General features: G+C 38.4%; 2 protein-coding genes across 4 annotated transcripts in view; one reads left to right on the plus strand and one right to left on the minus strand.

Annotated features, from left to right (window-relative positions):
• Positions 1-7686, plus strand: part of LOC110167802 (cytohesin-4-like) — a 47325-nt gene extending 39639 nt beyond the window's left edge. For 2 of the 3 annotated variants that reach the window (XM_020933186.2, XM_055152853.1), the window contains 2 exons: positions 311-459; positions 5998-7686. In XM_020933186.2, the coding sequence (XP_020788845.1) occupies positions 311-459; positions 5998-6076 (228 nt within the window). In that variant the 3' untranslated portion in view covers positions 6077-7686. The remainder of the gene's footprint in view (positions 1-310; positions 460-5997) is intronic. The other variant, XR_008632069.1, reaches the window with a different exon arrangement.
• Positions 7687-11433: 3747 nt separating this feature from the next.
• The window catches only part of fam83fa (family with sequence similarity 83 member Fa), a 36641-nt gene continuing 29583 nt past the window's right edge, over positions 11434-18491 (minus strand). Inside the window, exons 4-5 of the mRNA XM_020933131.2 lie at positions 16613-17505; positions 11434-12514 (exon numbers count right to left, since the gene is read on the minus strand). Coding sequence (XP_020788790.1) covers positions 12465-12514; positions 16613-17505 — 943 coding nt within the window. The 3' untranslated portion in view covers positions 11434-12464. The remainder of the gene's footprint in view (positions 12515-16612; positions 17506-18491) is intronic.

Raw genomic sequence — 18491 nt, forward strand, 5'->3', positions numbered from 1 at the left:
GAAAAGTGCACATAAAGAACTGAGAAACAGTGCAGATTTTTACAGAATCAGCAATAGAGCAACAAACTTTTACTTATTTCTGGTTAAAGAAGTTATATATTTTGCTCTGAATGTTACCAGAACTTTCCAGAGGAGGGACATGTGACTAATTAGCGGCTGTGGTCGTATCATCTAAAATTTGGACAGTTTTTTCATGCTCTATGCTCCGCTTCTAGTCTTTTATAGATTTGATCAGGACGTAGAAGGGACTGTCTGGACAGGAGAGAATTCTACCTCTGTTATCTTCATTTTCTTGTGTTTATTTTCACAGTTTTGTCTGGAGTTGTTCAGCCCCAAAGCTCAGAAGGTGAAGGCGTGTAAGACGGAGCACAGAGGCCGGGTGGTCCAGGGCAAACATCAGTCCTACAAACTCAGTGCCTCCAGCGCAGAGGAGCGAGAGGCCTGGGTCACCGCCATCAGGTCAGAAATCATCAAAATTGTGAAAATAAAACTCTTTAGAATTCACACAGTCTTGAATAGGTTGTGTTCATGCGGTAACTAGATCCCCATAGTTTAAAGATGCATTGTGTAACTTTTCTGGTGGAGGGTCCATCAAATGCTTTTCTCCATGGAGATGTTATTGCTTTGTCTGGAATGTTTCACAGTGTGGTATTAAACCTGTCTGTCTTTATGGAAATCAAACTAGACCATTTATTGCACTTCCCTACAAGACCTCAGCTACTGTCCCACAACATTCATCAAATAAAAAACAACACTAGGAATAAGAATAAAGAAGCAAAGAATCAAGTGTCAATCTGTTACACAGTGAACAACAGATTAACTTCAGGTAGGCCATTAACAATTACCACCCCAGGTACACAACAAAAAGGCCTTTACAGTGGTCCCTTGTTTATCGTGGAGATTATGTTCTAAAAATAAGCCACAATAGGCGAAACGCGCAAAGTACTCAGCTTTATTTTTTACAATTAGTATATATGTTTAAAGGCTGTAAAACCCCTCATCACACACTTGATACACTTTTCTCAGACAGGACAGTTACAACCCTTTTTGCGTCCTTCTTAAAACTTATTTAGTTTATTTATTCTGTAATGGCGCCCCACAGCCATGTAACTTCTCCCTTCCTTCAGCGTGTCCAGAAGTCCAACTTTTTGTGCGATGGTTAGCATCTTCCTCTGCCTTTTGGGTGCGACTGCAGGAGCCTTTTCTGGTGCAGAACATTCCGTCAGTATTGTGAGTTTGTCAGGGAGAAAACTTGCAAACATACAGCACTTCAGAATCACACTGCTAGAGATCCAACATTTATGTAAGTTTGGCTGAATGCATTCTGTACTGTACAAGGAGACAGATTAAGAGATTGATTAACAATGGTCTACCAACCTTAGCCAGTCAGGAGGAGGAACACAATGTGTGTTCATACGGTGTAAAAATAAGGCATGCAGAATTGCACACAAAAAATCCACGAAACAGCGAGGCCGTGAAAGGTGAACTGCGATATAGTGAGGAACGATTGTACCTAGAATTTAGAAAAGAGAAGGAGGAGCACTCTACATGGGGCTGGGAGCGCGTTAGGAGCGGCCGCCATCACCACCAACTCTACACAGCAGCTTGAATCCAGTTTCCACAAACACATTAGGGCAGATTTTTAACAGCAGACATTCTCAGGAAAACAGCTTCCCTGCTTAAATGTGCCATGTGGCAGTAGCTCAGTTGGTAGAGCATTCGCCCACTGATCTAAAAGGTTGGCGGTTCGAACCCAGCTCTCAACATAAACATCACAGGTTGAGTGGTCAGATCCACTGACCCACAGGTTGGCTGGTGTGATTCCAGCTCCCACAGATGAAGACACTTAACCCACCTTGCCCACAGTGTCTGCGTACACTGGTGTGTGAATGTGTGTGTGAATGGGTAAGTGGTTCCTTGTTGTAAAGTGCTTTGAGTGCCTTGAAGGTGGAAAAGCGCTATAGAAAAATGTGACCATTTACCATGTGCTATGTACAGCTACAAGCTGAAAGCTCCGACAATGACACTGAGGTGTGCACATCTATTTCTAGTCACTAGAGCCACAGATGCATTCGAGGACACATTGCAGTAGGAAAATCTATTCCCTGTGACCACCTGGTTACAGATAGAAACAAGAAGGTGATGGGTTACAGGTCAGATCTGAGGAGAGGCAAGCCCGTACAGAGTAAGAATGCAGTTTTTTAGTGCATTTTTACCATGCATAAAACACCTCCACTTTAATAAATGCAGGATAGATACGCTTAATGCCATTCTGTGGAACATTCCATACAAAGCAATAACATCACCATGGAGACAAGCAGATTGCAGACCTCCCACCAGAAAAGTTACATAGTGCACCTTTATATTTAAGCTCTTTCTGATGGTTTCACATGTTGTTCTTTTTGTGCATAATTAAACTCCACTTAATAAAGAAACAGACAAATTCTTATTCTTAGTTCTTTAAATGAGTTTGTCCAAATATTCTGCATTCACACACATTTGAATATCAGGCCCATCTCGTTACATAACAACCCTGAATGAGATTAGCATAGCAGCTCATGTTCACTGATGATTCACTGTCTGGAAGCTAATTTTGCCTTTTTAAAACATAATTATGGTAAAACTAGACAAAAATGCTCAAACAAATTAAATAAAATTAACATTCTAAAATCAGAAAAGGCTTCCAAAACAGAATCATTTTAAAACAGCCACTTTCCTTTTACAATTTATTCATTTATGTATTTATTTTTTCTTTACTTTACTTTACTTTACTATTTTCTGATCTTTGTTATAATGTTGTTTCCTCATCACAAACACACCTGAAGTCTCACACATGTTTAACACACAAACCCTGCATTTTTAGGCTTCTGAGTTCTTCTTTTAAACAGAAAACACTGTTCCAATTTGTGATGCCATGTGGTAATACAGGAAGTGCTCCACTGTGTTTTTAAACTCCATACTAGAGCCCTGCACTCCCACGGAACCCGACGTAAAACAGTGCGGCGCAGGACACATTTTGAACGCTCAATGCGGGAGCGGGCGGGTGGGATGATAAACTGCAGTCCCGCAACTAAATATGAGTGTAAAGTAAAATATACAAATGATTCATGTATGCCTTTTGTACATAATTTGTGCTGGATGTTTTATTTGGCATTAAAAAAAACATTTTAAGCAGCCTAAATTTGTGGATTTGGTCTAATCTCATGCACATAGTCCAGTGAGGTTCCTTTTAGTCTTTTGATATTTTATGTTATTAGATTATTTTTTCAGACCAATAGTTTTGTTTTCATATCTGACAGTTTTGACTGCACACTAACGGACTTCCTCAGAGTGACCGGTGACTGGACATGTCACAGTAACATCATGTGACCACTCTGAGGAAGACCGTTAGTGAGCAGTCAGTCTCTATACTGAACTAAAGATAAAAGGAGCTGTTCATCTGAAAACTACCATTTCATGACATCACAAGGTGGAATAGAGAATTTAAGCTTTAAAGATGTAGAAAGACTCATAATAAAGGATTACTCAAATATGTGTGAATGAAACAAAACACAACTCCAGGTATGTTTTTGAAGCGATAACAACATTATAACATGACTAAAAACTCACAAGAGTCAATTTTGCGTCATATAGGATCTTTTATTGTAATTACTTTGTGAGCTGTACCGTAAAATACACTTAATGCTCATGACATTTACAACTTTATACTGTAGACAATTTATTCAGGACAATATATAATGTAAAATAGCAAAGTATTATTATTAAAGAGGACACATTATGAAAAATAGACTTTCAAAAGCTTCTTCACATTTATTTAGATTGATTTATGCATATTTGAGTATTTAATGTTTATCCTTCTGCTGTCAAGATGCCATTGCTCTGAAAATTTCAGTTTCCCCTTACCCCCATACATGCCCACTGCTCTGTACTTAGTTTCTAATTTATTTCTTCGTCGGGGAGGCAGGATTCAGCAGTGGTCAGAGTTCAGTCTCTATTTTAGCACAAATGAACTAAAACTCCCTGCTCACAAGTGTGAACTGTAAACCGCAGGAGGGGCTGTTAGCTTTGACTGGCAGCAGCACAGTACTTTATTGTGATGATACTGCAGTTTTCAGAAAGTGAGCAAACTTTTTGAATAAGTAGTTTTATAGTTTAGTTTAGTTTCAGTATTATGAAATATTAAAATGTCCGAAATATAACACATTATGATTATATATAGCAAAAAGCAGACAAAAGTGGCTCATTATGTGTCATTTAAAGGAACTGTATGTAGTCTGCACAAAAACTGAACTTGAGTTTCCAGTTCCAAACAAGGACTAACCTAGGACTGTACCAAAACTAAACCTGGACAAACTCAAAATTTAAGCAAATCTAAGCCCCAGAGAATTAAACCAGGTCTAAACAGATACGACCAAAGATTAAATCGGGACTAACCTAGAACTGAACCAAAACTAAAACGAGACTAAGTCAGAATTTATGCAAATCTAAGCCCTGGAGAATTAACCCAGGACTAAACTATTTCTACCAGGCCTAACTAAACAAGGACTAAAACAGGACTAACCCACTACTATTTCTAATCCAGGACTAAATCAGGTCTAATCCAGGTCTAACACAAGCAGAACTAAACCAGGTCTAACCAGATCTTACCAAGGACTAAATTGGGTCTAAAGTAGGACTGAACCCAAACTAAACCAGGACTAACTCAGAATTTAAACAAATTAAAGCCCTGGAGAATTAAATCAGGGGGGTATTCCATGAAGCGAGCTAAAGCGAAAGCCTGGCTTATTTGGGCAATCCAGGTTTGTCAAAGCCTCAGTTTCGTTTTACCAAAGTGACTAACTAGAGGAGATGCTGAGCTGCCCCAGTAACAAGCACCCAGAAACAAACTAGGTCAAGATTATTTTAGCTCTGTCTCCAAGAACGTCTAAAAAAAACAGTTTAGTACAAATTTTCAGTACACACATCACACACCTGTGTTAGAACACCTGTCTGTGTGTGATACAGTTTAAAGTGTCGCTTCAGACTTTTACAGTCCAAACGCTCCTACGCAAGCGACATGTGAAGGGGTCAGACATCTTAATTCCCGGCATCTACACAGCCAGCCTCTTCTCTACCCGCGGAGTGACCAGGAGAGGAGGGGGAGCGACCGGGAGAGAAGGGGGAGTCATGTTTTTCCTCTCGCTCCTCTGATCAGAATGACTGCAAAAGTTCCTTGGCCTAAATCAAACTGTACTTGTGCGCACAGTGGCTCCTCTCTCATTTAGTTGGATCATAAAAAACATCAAATTTCTGGCCCATTTTCCCAGATGTTGTTGCTCCATTGATCTGGCCATCTCAGAGTCAACGCGAGCACACACAAAGCGCATCTTAAACTTCTTAAACTTCTGGTCTGAGTTAGCTTTGGTTTGATCCAGCCTTATTTCCGTCATGGGACGACTTGAGGCTTAAGCTTAAAATGGAGCTAGATTCAGTTATAATTCAGATTTCAGGATAAACCTGGATTTGTTAAACCACTTTGATGTAATACCCCCCAGGACTAAATCATGTCTACCAGGTCTACTAAACAAAACTGAAACAGGACTAACCCAATACTATTTCTAACCCAGGAGTCTCCAGCACCTTAACCTGCAGTTTGAGGACACGTACAAGTTCTTCTCAATCAACTTGAGCTGCAGAGGTTCCACTAGCACTGATTCACGACTGGCTGCAGGAGCTGGGGTTTAGGGACTGACCGCTCAGATCAGAGAGAGTTTAAATCAGCTGGATTTTTCAGCATCGAAACTGGCAACCCAAATGAGAGACTTTCTTTTTTCTGAAACTCCAAATTAAAACATAAGCGTCTTGGTGATCTTTTCCACTGTTACTACAAATAAATGAACATTACATTTGTTATCAATAAAAGTTATATTTGATTTCAGTTGTATCTGGGGTCACATTTTGATCAAGTTTATGGAATTTGAAATCAAAATGAATGTGATTTCTTTGTTTTCTTCACAGGGCCAGCATCACCAAGGACCCATTTTATGACATGGTCTCAATTCGGAAAAGAAAAGTCATCAACCACACGCCATCTTGAGGAGAGCTTATGGAGTCTATTTCCACCTCCCCACGCGCAGATTTAAATGACAAGCTGAATGACTCTTTATATAAGCCTCAAGTGTCAAGATAATTATACAGTATGCACTTTTCACTCCCGACCATTTCATATGCTCTCCTGTGTTTGGCTGTCACTCCAATAAGATGTTTTATTTTTGCTTTTTCAAATCACAGGAACTCATATTGTAAATTTTGTTGTTGATTACTGCCGAACTGTGCAGAAACAGGACTAAACCAGGACTTACATAGGTCTAGACCTGGACTAAACTAGACCTAACCTAGGAATAAACTAGAGCTAACTCAGGAGGACTATCCCAGGACTAAACCAGGTCTAACAAAGGACTCAACCAGGGCTAAACCAGGACTAAACCAGAACTATACCAGAACTAAAATAGGTCTAAACCAGGACTAAACTAGACTTAACCTAGGAATAAACTAGATCTAACTCAGGACTAAAACAGGACTAACCCAGGACTGAACCAGGACTAAACCAGGTCTAACAAAGGACTCAAACAGGACTAAACCAGGACAAACCCAAGGATAAACCAAACCTAACTCAAAGTTTAAACAGGAATAAATCAGAAATAAACCAGGTCTAATCCTGGATTAAACCAGGTGTAAACCAGACCTAAAGCAGGTCTAACAAAGGACTAAACCAGGTCTGAACCAGGACTAAATCAGGTCTAATGAAGGACTCAACCAGGGCTAAACCAGGACTAACTCAAGAATAAACCAGACCTAACTCAAAGCTTAAACAGGACTAAACCAATACTAAAATAGGTCAAAACCAAGACTAAACTACACCTAGCCTAGGAATAAGTTAGACCTAACTCAGGACTAAAATAGGACTAACCCAGGACTAAACCAGGTCTAACTCAAAGCTAAAACAAGACTAAAAATTAAGAAATAAACCAGGTCTAATCCAGGACTAAACCAGATCTAAACCAAGCCTAAAGCAGGTCTAACAAAGGACTAAACCAGGTCTGAAACAGGGTTAGGTTTAGGTCTAAAGTACCACAACTAGATGCTACTGCAGATATGGGAAAACCCCTCACGAGCTGTACAAACCAGACCTAAACCAAGTCTAGATCAGGACAAAACAAGGTCTAATCTAAGACTAACTCAGGACTGAACCGGGTCTAATCCAGGTCTAACCCAAGCAGAACTAAACCAGGACTAACTCAGGACTGAACCAGATCTAACCAAGGACTAATTCGGGTCTAAACCAAAACTAAACTAGGACTAAACCATGTCTACCAGCAAACTAAACAAGGACTAAAACAGGACTAACCTCTATTATTTCTAACCCAGGTCTAAATCAGGTCTAATCCAGGTCTAACCCAAGCAGAACCAGGACTAAACCAGGACTAACCAGGACTGAACACAGATATTGCAGACTGGGAAAGCTGTACTTTTTGGAGACTGCTGTCTGTCCGTTGTTTTGCCCTGAAACTGCATCCAGCCTCTTCCTCATCAAATAAAACTTCAAATATTGCGTCTTTTCACATCAGCCTTGTACTGTGTTTGCCTGTACAAAACCTGCTTTATTTTATTGCTTAAACAACATTTCACCATGTCTATGTACCTCATCATGTTACTGTATTTAAGTTATTTTCTGTATATATTTAAAATCTTTATTATACAACAATATTATTAAACATACTTCTTTTTTTTAAACTCTGTGTTGGTGTTATTGATAGCTGGGAGTTCTGCTGCACTAGATGGCACTGTAGTCCCCCTCTTGCAAACATACGTTTATATGATACAAAATGATAATAGAGTTGTAGGTTAGAATTGTTGAGAAACGTTTAGAGATCAAATGCTGTTGTGTTGTGTGTTTCCTGTTAGCGTGTGTCAGTGAGTTGTGGTTTTGAGGTTAGCACTTCCTGGGAGTAGAGCTGAGCAAAAGCATGATCATTTTACACAATATTTTCCTGCCAGAGTGCAAATCAAAACGACTCGTTTTACTTTATACAAATTATACAAATATGGACGCAGTCAAGAAGGCACCTAAAATGATTTTTTTAGAAATTAGGACAGTTGTCATTGTGATTAACTAGTTACAAGAAAATATTATATCTTTTGAATGGTGAGATTTGTGCAGTCTCACATAACTTACAACTTTATACTGCACGCCTCAGTGGCTTTTGTGTCTCAGTCAGGACTCAGTGCAGTTAAACAGGAGGACTGGTCAGGGAGGGTCAGCAGATCCTGTGGAAGAACAGTCCTCTGCATCACAGCAGCCTCCAGGGGGCGCCACGTGAACACAACAGGAAAGGCCTCACGCTTACTCTGCTCTGGTGTTTCTTTTGTTGATGAAGTGGTTCATTCCCTCAAATTGTTTCCTCTGGAAGGTCTGGAAGTATTTCCTCTGGAAGGTCCTCTGCCACATTTGGTGACACATGTAGTGCAAAATGCCTGTAGCCATCTCAGATGTCCATAGCTAGCTCTTTACCTAGCCTCTTGGATCGTCTCCATGGATACGGGTTAGTCACGTTCACCTTTTTAGTTGAAGGTCATGGTAAATGGTTATATTTTTGTAAAGAGTTTTTCCATCTTCAAGGCACTTAAAGCGTTTTACAATAAGGAACCACTCACCCATGCACACACCCATGCACACACACATTCATACACCAGTGTGCACAGACACTGGGGGGCGAAGTGGGTAAAGTGTCTTGCCCAAGGAACAACACATACAGTTTACACAACGACAACAGCTTATACAATGACAGCATTCATCTGTGGGAGACATTTACTCCCAGACTGATCACAGGCTTCTGTGTCATTCACATCTATTTTGTAAACTTCAGACAATCTTAAAATAAAACTTTTTTGGCTGTGTGCATTGTGTCACTGCAAATTATCAGTATAAATCTATGGACAATTCACATTTTCATATCCAAACAAATAAACTTATCATTTGTAAGGAGGGGTTAACATATTTTCCATATTAATCTTATTTCTTACAAAAATCACACTTTTCTGGTTAAATGATGACAACAAAAACAATTTGATGCTCGAACACTGTATATAAAAAGACATTCAAAGGACACACGTGACTTGTTTAATCCTTTTTATTTACTTTCTTTACTACAAAAGTTTATTTACATGTCAAGTTGTCCAAAGGATTCACATTTTCCATAGTTTTTTTCCAGTATTTGAACACACCTCAGTGCTTCAGATCATGCTGATAGTCCGGGTTTACACAGTGAGGGCCTCTTTCTCGCGCTGCATTATTCACGGCCTGTACAACGCCGTCTTGTTGTGTTTCTAAGGGTCCCAGGTAAGGTGACACCGCCCCCAAAACACACCTGATCACTTTTCCTGTCGCCACGGTAACCAGCACTCACCTCTACCTGTCCCGTGTACTTCTAGGTCACACCTGCTGCCTGCAGACTTCAGCTCAATGTCAAAGAGTTGAAATTAGTTTGCATATATTTACTTAAAGGTGCACTATGGATATGTTATTGCTCTGCCTGGAATGTTCCACAGTGTGACATTAAACATCTCTACATTACATTTATTCATTTACAGCTGGTTTTATAGCTCAAAAATACCTAAAAAACAACAACAGGCATTCTGACTGTGAGAAGGGTTGCCTCTCCACAGATCTGACTTGTAACTTGGTCTGGTTTGGTCTCCATGAAGATAGTAATGTTTAATAGCATACTGTGAAACATTACAGACAAAAGAATAACATCTCCATGGAGAAAAGTATTTAACTGACCCTCCACCAGAAAAGTTAAGCAATGCATCTTTAAGATACTTTTTGTATTTTTAAGAGTAGTTTTATTACACATTTACTTAATATTTTTGTACTGGAGTAATATTTATTTAAAGTAACAAGTACAAAATGGGCTTTAAATTGAGAATTGTTAACTTGTAACTTTTCTGCTGGGGGATATTTTTTTTTTGTCACAGTCTTGTCTCCTTTGCAGAGGTGGGGACTTGCAAGTCATGACTTGGACTTGAGTCAGACTTGAGTCACTATTTTTAGGACTTGAGACTTGCCTTGATAAAATGGACTAAGACTTGGGACTCGACTTGAACTTGAAGGTCATTGACTTGGGACTTGACTCAGACTAGAGGTCTGTGACTTGAGAAGACTTGAGAAGCACTTTTAAATCTGAATTCTTTCTGTTCTGACCGTAATTATTCATACTAAGATCTTCTCAAGACATTTAAAAAGGACAAATTAACTAAATTAATTTCTAGAACTCTTGTATACTCTATAAATACTCATATATAAATATACCATGACTTTTTTAAAGAATAGTTTAGTTTAAAATTCATATAAATTGCAAAAATCTAAGCTATATTTGGTACTGTGGTTTAAAGACTTGAAATGACTTGAAGCTCAAAGCAGATGACTTGGACTTGACTAAGACTTCTGGACCAGTGACTCAAGACTCGACTTGGACTTGGTTGTATTTGACTTGGGACTTGATTCAGACTTGAGGTCAAAGACTTGAAGATTTGCAAAACAACGACTTGGTCCCACCTCTGCTCCTTGGTGATGCTTGTAATGTTCCACAATGTTGCATTAAACTGATCTATCCCCATGGAGATACGCAGGTGGCAAGTCACACATTAGGTACCGATTTTTCATAATTTGATAAATGCAAGGTAGGTCAGTTTAATGCCTATGCTGAGCAACACTTCAGTTAAAGCAATTCCATCCACACAGAGACAAGCAGTTGGAGGACCTCCCACGAGAAAAGTTAAGCAATGCACCTATAAGACATGTATTTTTATAGTAGAAATGATGAGAAAGGAAAAGATTTTGTGTGTTTTGTCTCCCCAAGGATGTTATGCCATTATGTGAACGCAGTCTATTCAGTCCTGGTATAAAGGCTCAACTATTCACCTCAGAATTTCTTTCGTTCCTTCCTTTGATTGCTACATACAATAAAATAAAGCACTTTTTAAGATTTGGGGACAGGTACACGCTCTGCTCGCTGAAATAAAAGGTGCCAAAAGCAAGTACAGGATTCCTAGAACTGGAGTAAGTTTAACGCAACAATCGTAATCATGTTCGTCCACAAACTCAAGTCTATTATTAGTGTATTATCCAAGACTGGGGGCAAGGAGTGTGCAGTGTCTTGCCCAAGGACACAGCAACGGAGTGCAACGGGAATCAAACCACCAACCGAGCAACTGTTATGATGATTGATCAAGTGATAACATTTATATTTCAGCTCACAACAAATTGATTTTTTTTTTTGCATATCATTCAGGCATAAAGACATCAATTGTTTACTTTCTAAATGTTAGTTCTAGTTGCTGACAGTAGAGGGAGCTCCAGCGCTTAAAAGTCTCATTGGAAACAAGATGAAGTTTAGAAAGTACATTTTGAATTTCCTTCGAGATTAATAAAATATCTGTCTATCTATCTTTTCCATTATGCCGTTATTAATTGAAGGATTTCAGTTGTTTACTTTTTAAATGTTAGTTCTAGTTGCTGACAGTAGAGGGAGCTCCAGCGCTTAAAAGTCTCATTGGAAACAAGATGAAGTTTAGAAAGTACATTTTAAATTTCCTTCTAGATCAATAAAGTATCTATCTATCTATCTATCTATCTATATTTCTTCATTATGCGATTATTAATTGAAAGACTTCAATTGTTTATTTTCTAAATGTTAGTTCCCGTTGCTGACACTAGAGGGAGCTCCAGCGCTTAAAAGTCTCATTGGAAACAAAATGAAGTTAGGAAAGCACATTTTGAATTTCCTTCGAGATTAATAAACTATCTCTCTATCTATTTATCTATCTATCTATCTTTTCCATTATGCCGTTATTATCTGAAGGAGTTCAATTGTTTACTTTCTAAATGTTAGTTCCCGTTTTTGACAGTAGAGGGAGCTCCAGCGCTTAAAAGTCTCATTGGAAACAAAATGAAGTTTAAAAACTAAAATTTTTTACATTTATCTGTATTTACCATTATGCCGTTATTATTTCAGTTTAGAAAATGCACAAGGTTGGGTTGGAGGTTGAGGGTTAAATCTCCATCATTGTTCTAACCTTCCCACTATACAGACAGCAATAAGGTGTATGCTTAAGTCATCATTCAAAACACTACTTTGCATGGAATAAGTTAAGTTTGTAAAAAAAAGACACAGAAAAACAATGGGCTTAAACCGTATGTTCAGGCGTGGTCGCTCCCATCCCGCCGAGCTAATATTTAACCAGTCCTTTCGGATGGAAGTCATGTGATCAAACTGTTGGTGACTTAACAGTGCCACGCCCAAAAGCACAAAGGCGATAAAGAGTCTCATATCAGCTGGAGTGACATCAACCAGGAAAACGAAACACATGCAAACTCTATAGTTTGTGTTAAAAAATTAAAAATAAAAATAAAATAAAAACATTCATTGCTGGATACAGTTCTTTTTGTTTTGTCTTCGTCGATTCTTGAAACCTGGAAAAGAAATGGAAAATAACAATGTTATTATATAGTATTTAAATTCATTATAACAAGTTAGTTACTACAGCGTATAGGGCTGAGACGAGATACAGTTTCTACAGGATGAGATGAGACACGAGATTGGATCTACGAGATGAATTTTTAACATTATTTAAGCTATAATAAACACATTGTGCAATTCATTTCCCAATTTTAGTTTCACCATTTTTGATTTACTTTATTTAATATTTCTGCTGTCATTGTAGCTGTTCTTTTTGGGACTATGCAGTCTCAAAAACTGTAAATCGCCAGTACTTTTTCAATCCAAATGTGAAAACATGAGGAAAAAGCTCACGAGATCATGTTTAGTTTGCACGACCCTGTGTCAAGTTTACACTCAGATTAGTTTAAATGTGCTATACAAGTATTTTAATCTATACTGTCTATATTAAGATGATTAAAATAAATTGCTGTTTTAATTAATATAAAACTGCTTGATGGAAAACTATGACTTAATACACATAGTTAAAATTATGTGAAAAATTTTAAATTGAAAATAAAATTAATTACTACAACCTGTAGGTCTGTCTGAGCTTTAAAAATGATGTTTAAAATAATGGGAAATGTATGTTTGTTATAAGAGGTAGACCCACAATTACATCTTGACCTTACAGTATACACAGTATTTTTTCAGTTAAATAGTTAAAACATATTACCAAATTATTAGCATTAGATAAACATGAAGTAAGGGTTACATAACTGATTTATTTAAAGTTGACATTTGTTTTCTTGAATGTATTTTAAAACAATTTCATAGTTGGTCTTGTATTGCATTATCAATAACTCCTTAGTGTTTGGTTTCGTTTTGGTCATTAAAGATTATTCCATAGAAAATACCCATGCGTCATTAATTATCTTTACCGGGTTTGTTATCTGAGTTTTGGAAAGTGACGTGAGCACTTGTAAAGATAAACCCTGTGACTGATGACAGTGAGTCAGAGCTGACACGTGCCTCTGTTTTCTCTAAACCTCAGGTTCAAGAACGGAACAGGAGCCAATCTGATACCTGCGACTAAGAGGCGTTCAAAAAAAAAAAAAAAACCCATAAAACTTGTTTGGTCAGGATTTAGTCTTGAGTTAGTCCCGAGTAAGTCCTGGTTTAGTTCTGGTTTAGTCCACGCCTGTTTTAGTATGAAGCATGGTTTTCATTCTCACTATTAAACCTCAGACTTTCTTATTATTATTTAGATGAGTCCTGGGACCAAACCCGGACCAAATCAGGAATAAACAGTATTAGTTTAGTCCTGTTTTGGTTCCTGGTTAGTCCTGGTTTAGCCCTGGTTTAGTCCTGGTTTAGTCATGTTTTAGTCCTGGTTTAGACCTGGTTTAGACCTGGTTTAGTCCTGCTTTAGTCCTGGTTTAATACTGGTTTAGCACTGGTTTAGCCCTGTTTTAGTCCTGGTTTAGTGCTGGTTTAGTCCTGGTTTAGCCCTGGTTTAGTCCTGGTTTAGCCCTAGTTTAGTCTTGGGTTTAGTCCTGGTTTAGTCATGTTTTAGTCCTGGTTTAGACCTGGTTTAGTCCTGGTTTAGTACTGGTTTAGCCCTGTTTTAGCCCTGGTTTAGTACTGGGTTTGTCCTGGTTTAGTACTGGTTTAGTCCTGGTTTACTACTGGTTTAGTACTGGTTTAGCCCTGGTTTAGTACTGGTTTAGCCCTGTTTTAGCCCTGGTTTAGTCCTGGTTTAGCCCTGGTTTAGTACTGGGTTTGTCCTGGTTTAGTACTGGTTTAGCCCTGGTTTAGTCTGGTTTAGTTGGTTTAGTCCCTGGTTTAGTACTGGTTTAGTCCTGGTTTAGTCCTGGTTTAGTCCTGGTTTAGCCCTGGTTTAGTACTGGGTTTGTCCTGGTTTAGTCTTGGTTTAGTCCTGGTTTAGCCCTGGTTTAGTACTGGGTTTGTCCTGGTTTAGTCATATTTTAGTCCTGGTTTAGTCCTGGTTTAGTCCCTGCATTTACTGGAACAAAGCCAGTAGAGTTCAGCTCTTGTTTCCTGGTGTAGTACTTCATTACTCTTACTCATGGTTTAATCTTGGTTTAGTCCTGGTTTAATTTTAGTGAAGACCTGGTTAAGTCCAGGTTTCAGCTTGGTATTTAGTCCTGGTTCAATCTTGGTTTAGTTCTGATTAAGTCCTTGTTTAGTCCTGGGTTTGTCACTGCATTTACCGGAACAAACCCAGTAGTTGAGCTCTTGTTTCCTGGTGTAGTACTTGATTACCCAGTTTGTCTTAGCCCAGTTAGTTCAGATTGTTGACTTGAGTTTGAGTTTAGACATGTTTAAGCCCTGGTCACTGCATTTGTTAAGAAGCCAACATAAATTATTAGTGGAATATGTTAAAACTGCACTGCTAAATGCTCTCTTTGTCATTTTAAATTCAAACTGAAAGAGACTGGAGCATAGACCAAACCTCAAACGATTATGCATACATTACGAGGAGTCCTGCACGGGCCTGTTCATATGAGTTCATCCCCATTGGCTTTAGGTGTTTTTTTTGAAAGATAACTCTCGATTAACCTTCACGTGTACAAGTTTCTGCAGAAGAGTTTCCTGCCAAGAAAACGTGGCCCCCAGAAGCAGATCTATAAAATGAATGAGTCAACCATTTCAATACGTTTAAAAATAGAATTTGAATCGGTATATGCTCAGGAATACATTTGAGTCATAGTATTTAAAAGTAGAAAGCAATAAAACGGCTGGTTCAAACAAGTTTATTTAAATGAACGTTAAAGCTCTGGAAATGAGATCTATGGTTTGAAACTGTTTTTAGCGAAGAAATTGTTGTAATTGTCTAAATGTAAGCTTATTTTTTTGTATCTGTGGTGTGGTCTTGGCCTAACCTGATTCATCAGCTGGTTTCACTTTGTAGAAACTGTCTGACCTCACTGCATTAGGATTCATTTGCTTGACAGTAGGCGGGTACTTTTTTAAATTTAACCAATCACTGCTATTTGGTCGTGATGTATCTAATGTGCCGCTAACAGGGTTAACTGGTATATTAAGCTTTTCCCAAATCCCATAGGAAGAAGGGCAATAACGTCTTTCTCCTTGATAAAATTCACCAAACATTCTCTTTGTTTTGACTTTAAATCCTCGATCTCGGGAATCATTTCCAACACAGAATGTATGAATCTTCGCTGATTGGCTGGTGCCCGAACTCGCACTTCTGGGGTTTTTGCGAACCGTCTAGTGTATTCTGATTCCTGATCTAGTCGCTGGAGAGACATGAAATTGAGCGGAATCACTAGGTGGCACCAGCCTGACTAGTCTTGGCCAGGACTTCCTTGAAAAAGAGTTTAGTTTAATCTCAATGGGACTTTCCTGGTTAAATAAAAGTTAAATATATAACTATTTGTTATGTTTTCAATAAGGGTTGTCGGCATGGAGATGTTATTGCTTTGGCATTATCTTATCTATATGGAGACAATCTGGTGGCATCAAAAAGCCAAGTTACAGGTCAGAGGTGAAGCCATGTATAGTAAGAATGCATGTTTCTTAAGGTATCTTTTTTTTTTAAGCTACAAAAACACCTGTAATGGAATATATAAGACTAATCAGTTTAATGCCATACTATGGAACATTTCAAGCAAAGCTATAACATCTCCATGGAGACAAACATGTAGTTGACTCTTCACTAGAAAAGTTACTGCATCTTTAACAACGAGAAAGGAGACTCTAACTTGAATAAACTCAATGCTCAAGCCACCGTAGTTAAGTCTATAGATGACTAAACTTGTCCTTTAATTGAATTTAATGTAATTTAATTTAATGTCATTAATTTTAATTGTATTTATTTTAATTTATTTTTATTTGTTTAATATTTAATGTGTGTTTTCTTATCCTACTGGTAGATGATAATGAAAATAAACAGATAAAATAAATATTGTACGACTTAATTAATCAGTATGTACAATCAAAATAAGATCACTATGTCAAATACAGATACTTTTTTTGAGTTTTGTTGTTGCTGTTTTTTTGTTTTTTTTTACTCCTATATATTTATTTTATAAAATATATAAAACATAAAACACCACACTGACACCTGTATAAATAAAACATCTACCCACCGTCCTCTCCTGCTCCGACGTCGATGGCCTGTAGGGACACGCTCCGATGTATCAGCTTCCCACTCTTCTTGCTTTTGTTCCTCTGCGTTCCGGGTTTCTCCAAGATCTCAAACCCGTCTTCGGATTCATTCCCTCCATTTGCGTCCACCATGAGCACCTTCCCGTTCTGAACCGGACTGTGAGACGTTCCAATTTTTCCGTTCTGTACCGGACTATGCGACGTTCCCAGTTTGCCTTTCTGAGCTGGACTATGATGTGACGTTCCCAATTTACCATTTTGTACCGGACTGTTCTGGGTCGCCACGCCTTCAGTTATAGTGTCTGGTGGTGCGTTGTGAGCATGCTTCCCTTTAAGCAAATTCCTGAATGACGTTAGCTGCTTCTTGCTGTGATTTTTCTTCAAATTTGGCTTCGGTTCGTGCTCGTCCTCTGTCGTATTCGACCTCGTGCTTCCCGCCTCTGTTTTGTCCAGTTTAGCATCCTTACTCGCGTACAGAAAACTGCTAATTTTTTTGGTGTTAACGCTACTTACGGAGTCTTTCGCCGTGGACAGGTCTTGCAGCGATGTCGTCAAACCTGTTTTATTTCCGAAAACTAAGGAATATTTGGGATTGTGATACTTATGGGCCGGGACTTTGACGTCCATTTGCTTCGTGTCGCCGACCGAAACTTGGAATCGTGATGTAGAGACGGGAGTTGGCTTGATAGGCTCCACTTTGGGTTTTTTGACGTGGTTGGTCACGGGCGGTTTCGTGATGTTAAATTCGCGATAAAGGTCCACTTGTTGGGAAATCGCGTAAAGTTCTCGAAAATCCTGGTCGAAGTTGTCCACCACCTGCCCCGTCATGACCGTGATGGTGTTTCGGTCCATACGAGAAGAACTCCAGGTGAAACTGCAAAAGAAAAGAAATTGCTTTAAAGATGCACTATGTAACCTTTTTGTCAGGAAATCCATCACCTTCTTTTTTCTATGGAGGTGTCATTACTGAGCCTAGAATGTTCCACAGTATGACATTAAACAGCTCTACCTCACATTTGTTCAATTTTGGGTGGTTTTATAGCTCAAACTGACTCCACAGATCTGACCTGTAACTTGGTCTGTTTTGGAGAAATGATACACAATACACCTTTAAAGTGCCTGTATCTGATTTGAATTCATTTTTGTCAAGATAAATCCTCTTTACGTCATGATTTGTATGTTAAAAGTACATTGTGTAACTTTTCCAGTGCAGGGTCCATCAAATCCTTTTCTCCATGGAGATGTTACTGCTTTGTCTGAAATGTTTCGCAGTATAGTATTAAACCTTTCTATCTTCATGGTAACCAAGCCAGGCCAAGTTACCGGTCAGATCTGTAGAGACTCAGATTGCCTGTTTTTCTATGCAATAAAACCACCAGTAATTGAATAAATGTAAGGTAGAGCTGTTTAATGTCATATTGTGGAACATTCGAAGCAGCGTAATGGCATATCCATAGGAACAAGCAAATGACAGACCCCCGAAGCTGTTAAATCAGAAGGAAAAAAAAGGTTTTAAAATACAATCTATCAGTTATACGTAGGATTTTCCCAGGTAATAAATAACTAATACAGAAAGTACAGGGTCATCCAGTCAGGTTTATTGAGCTCAACGGTGACCGCTTGCTTTGGTTCCGGAAGTAAATTTTCCATTCATTTTTCCCATAGACTCTTTGAAAATGTAAAATATTAAGAGTTCAAAATCTAACCATCTACGTGCAAACTATTATCCACAATGTGGTCGTTTTAAATCCAAAAGGCACGTTTAAAACTCAAGATTCTACAAAATGTTTTAACTTTGCAATTTACAAAGTTTCAGAAACTTTGTTTTTTCATAAAATTGTGGGTCTGAGGTAGTCATTA

The sequence above is a fragment of the Boleophthalmus pectinirostris genome, unplaced genomic scaffold (genome assembly GCF_026225935.1).
Source record: "Boleophthalmus pectinirostris isolate CB_2022bp ecotype Guang Dong unplaced genomic scaffold, ASM2622593v1 HiC_scaffold_17, whole genome shotgun sequence".
NCBI lineage: Eukaryota > Metazoa > Chordata > Actinopteri > Gobiiformes > Gobiidae > Boleophthalmus > Boleophthalmus pectinirostris.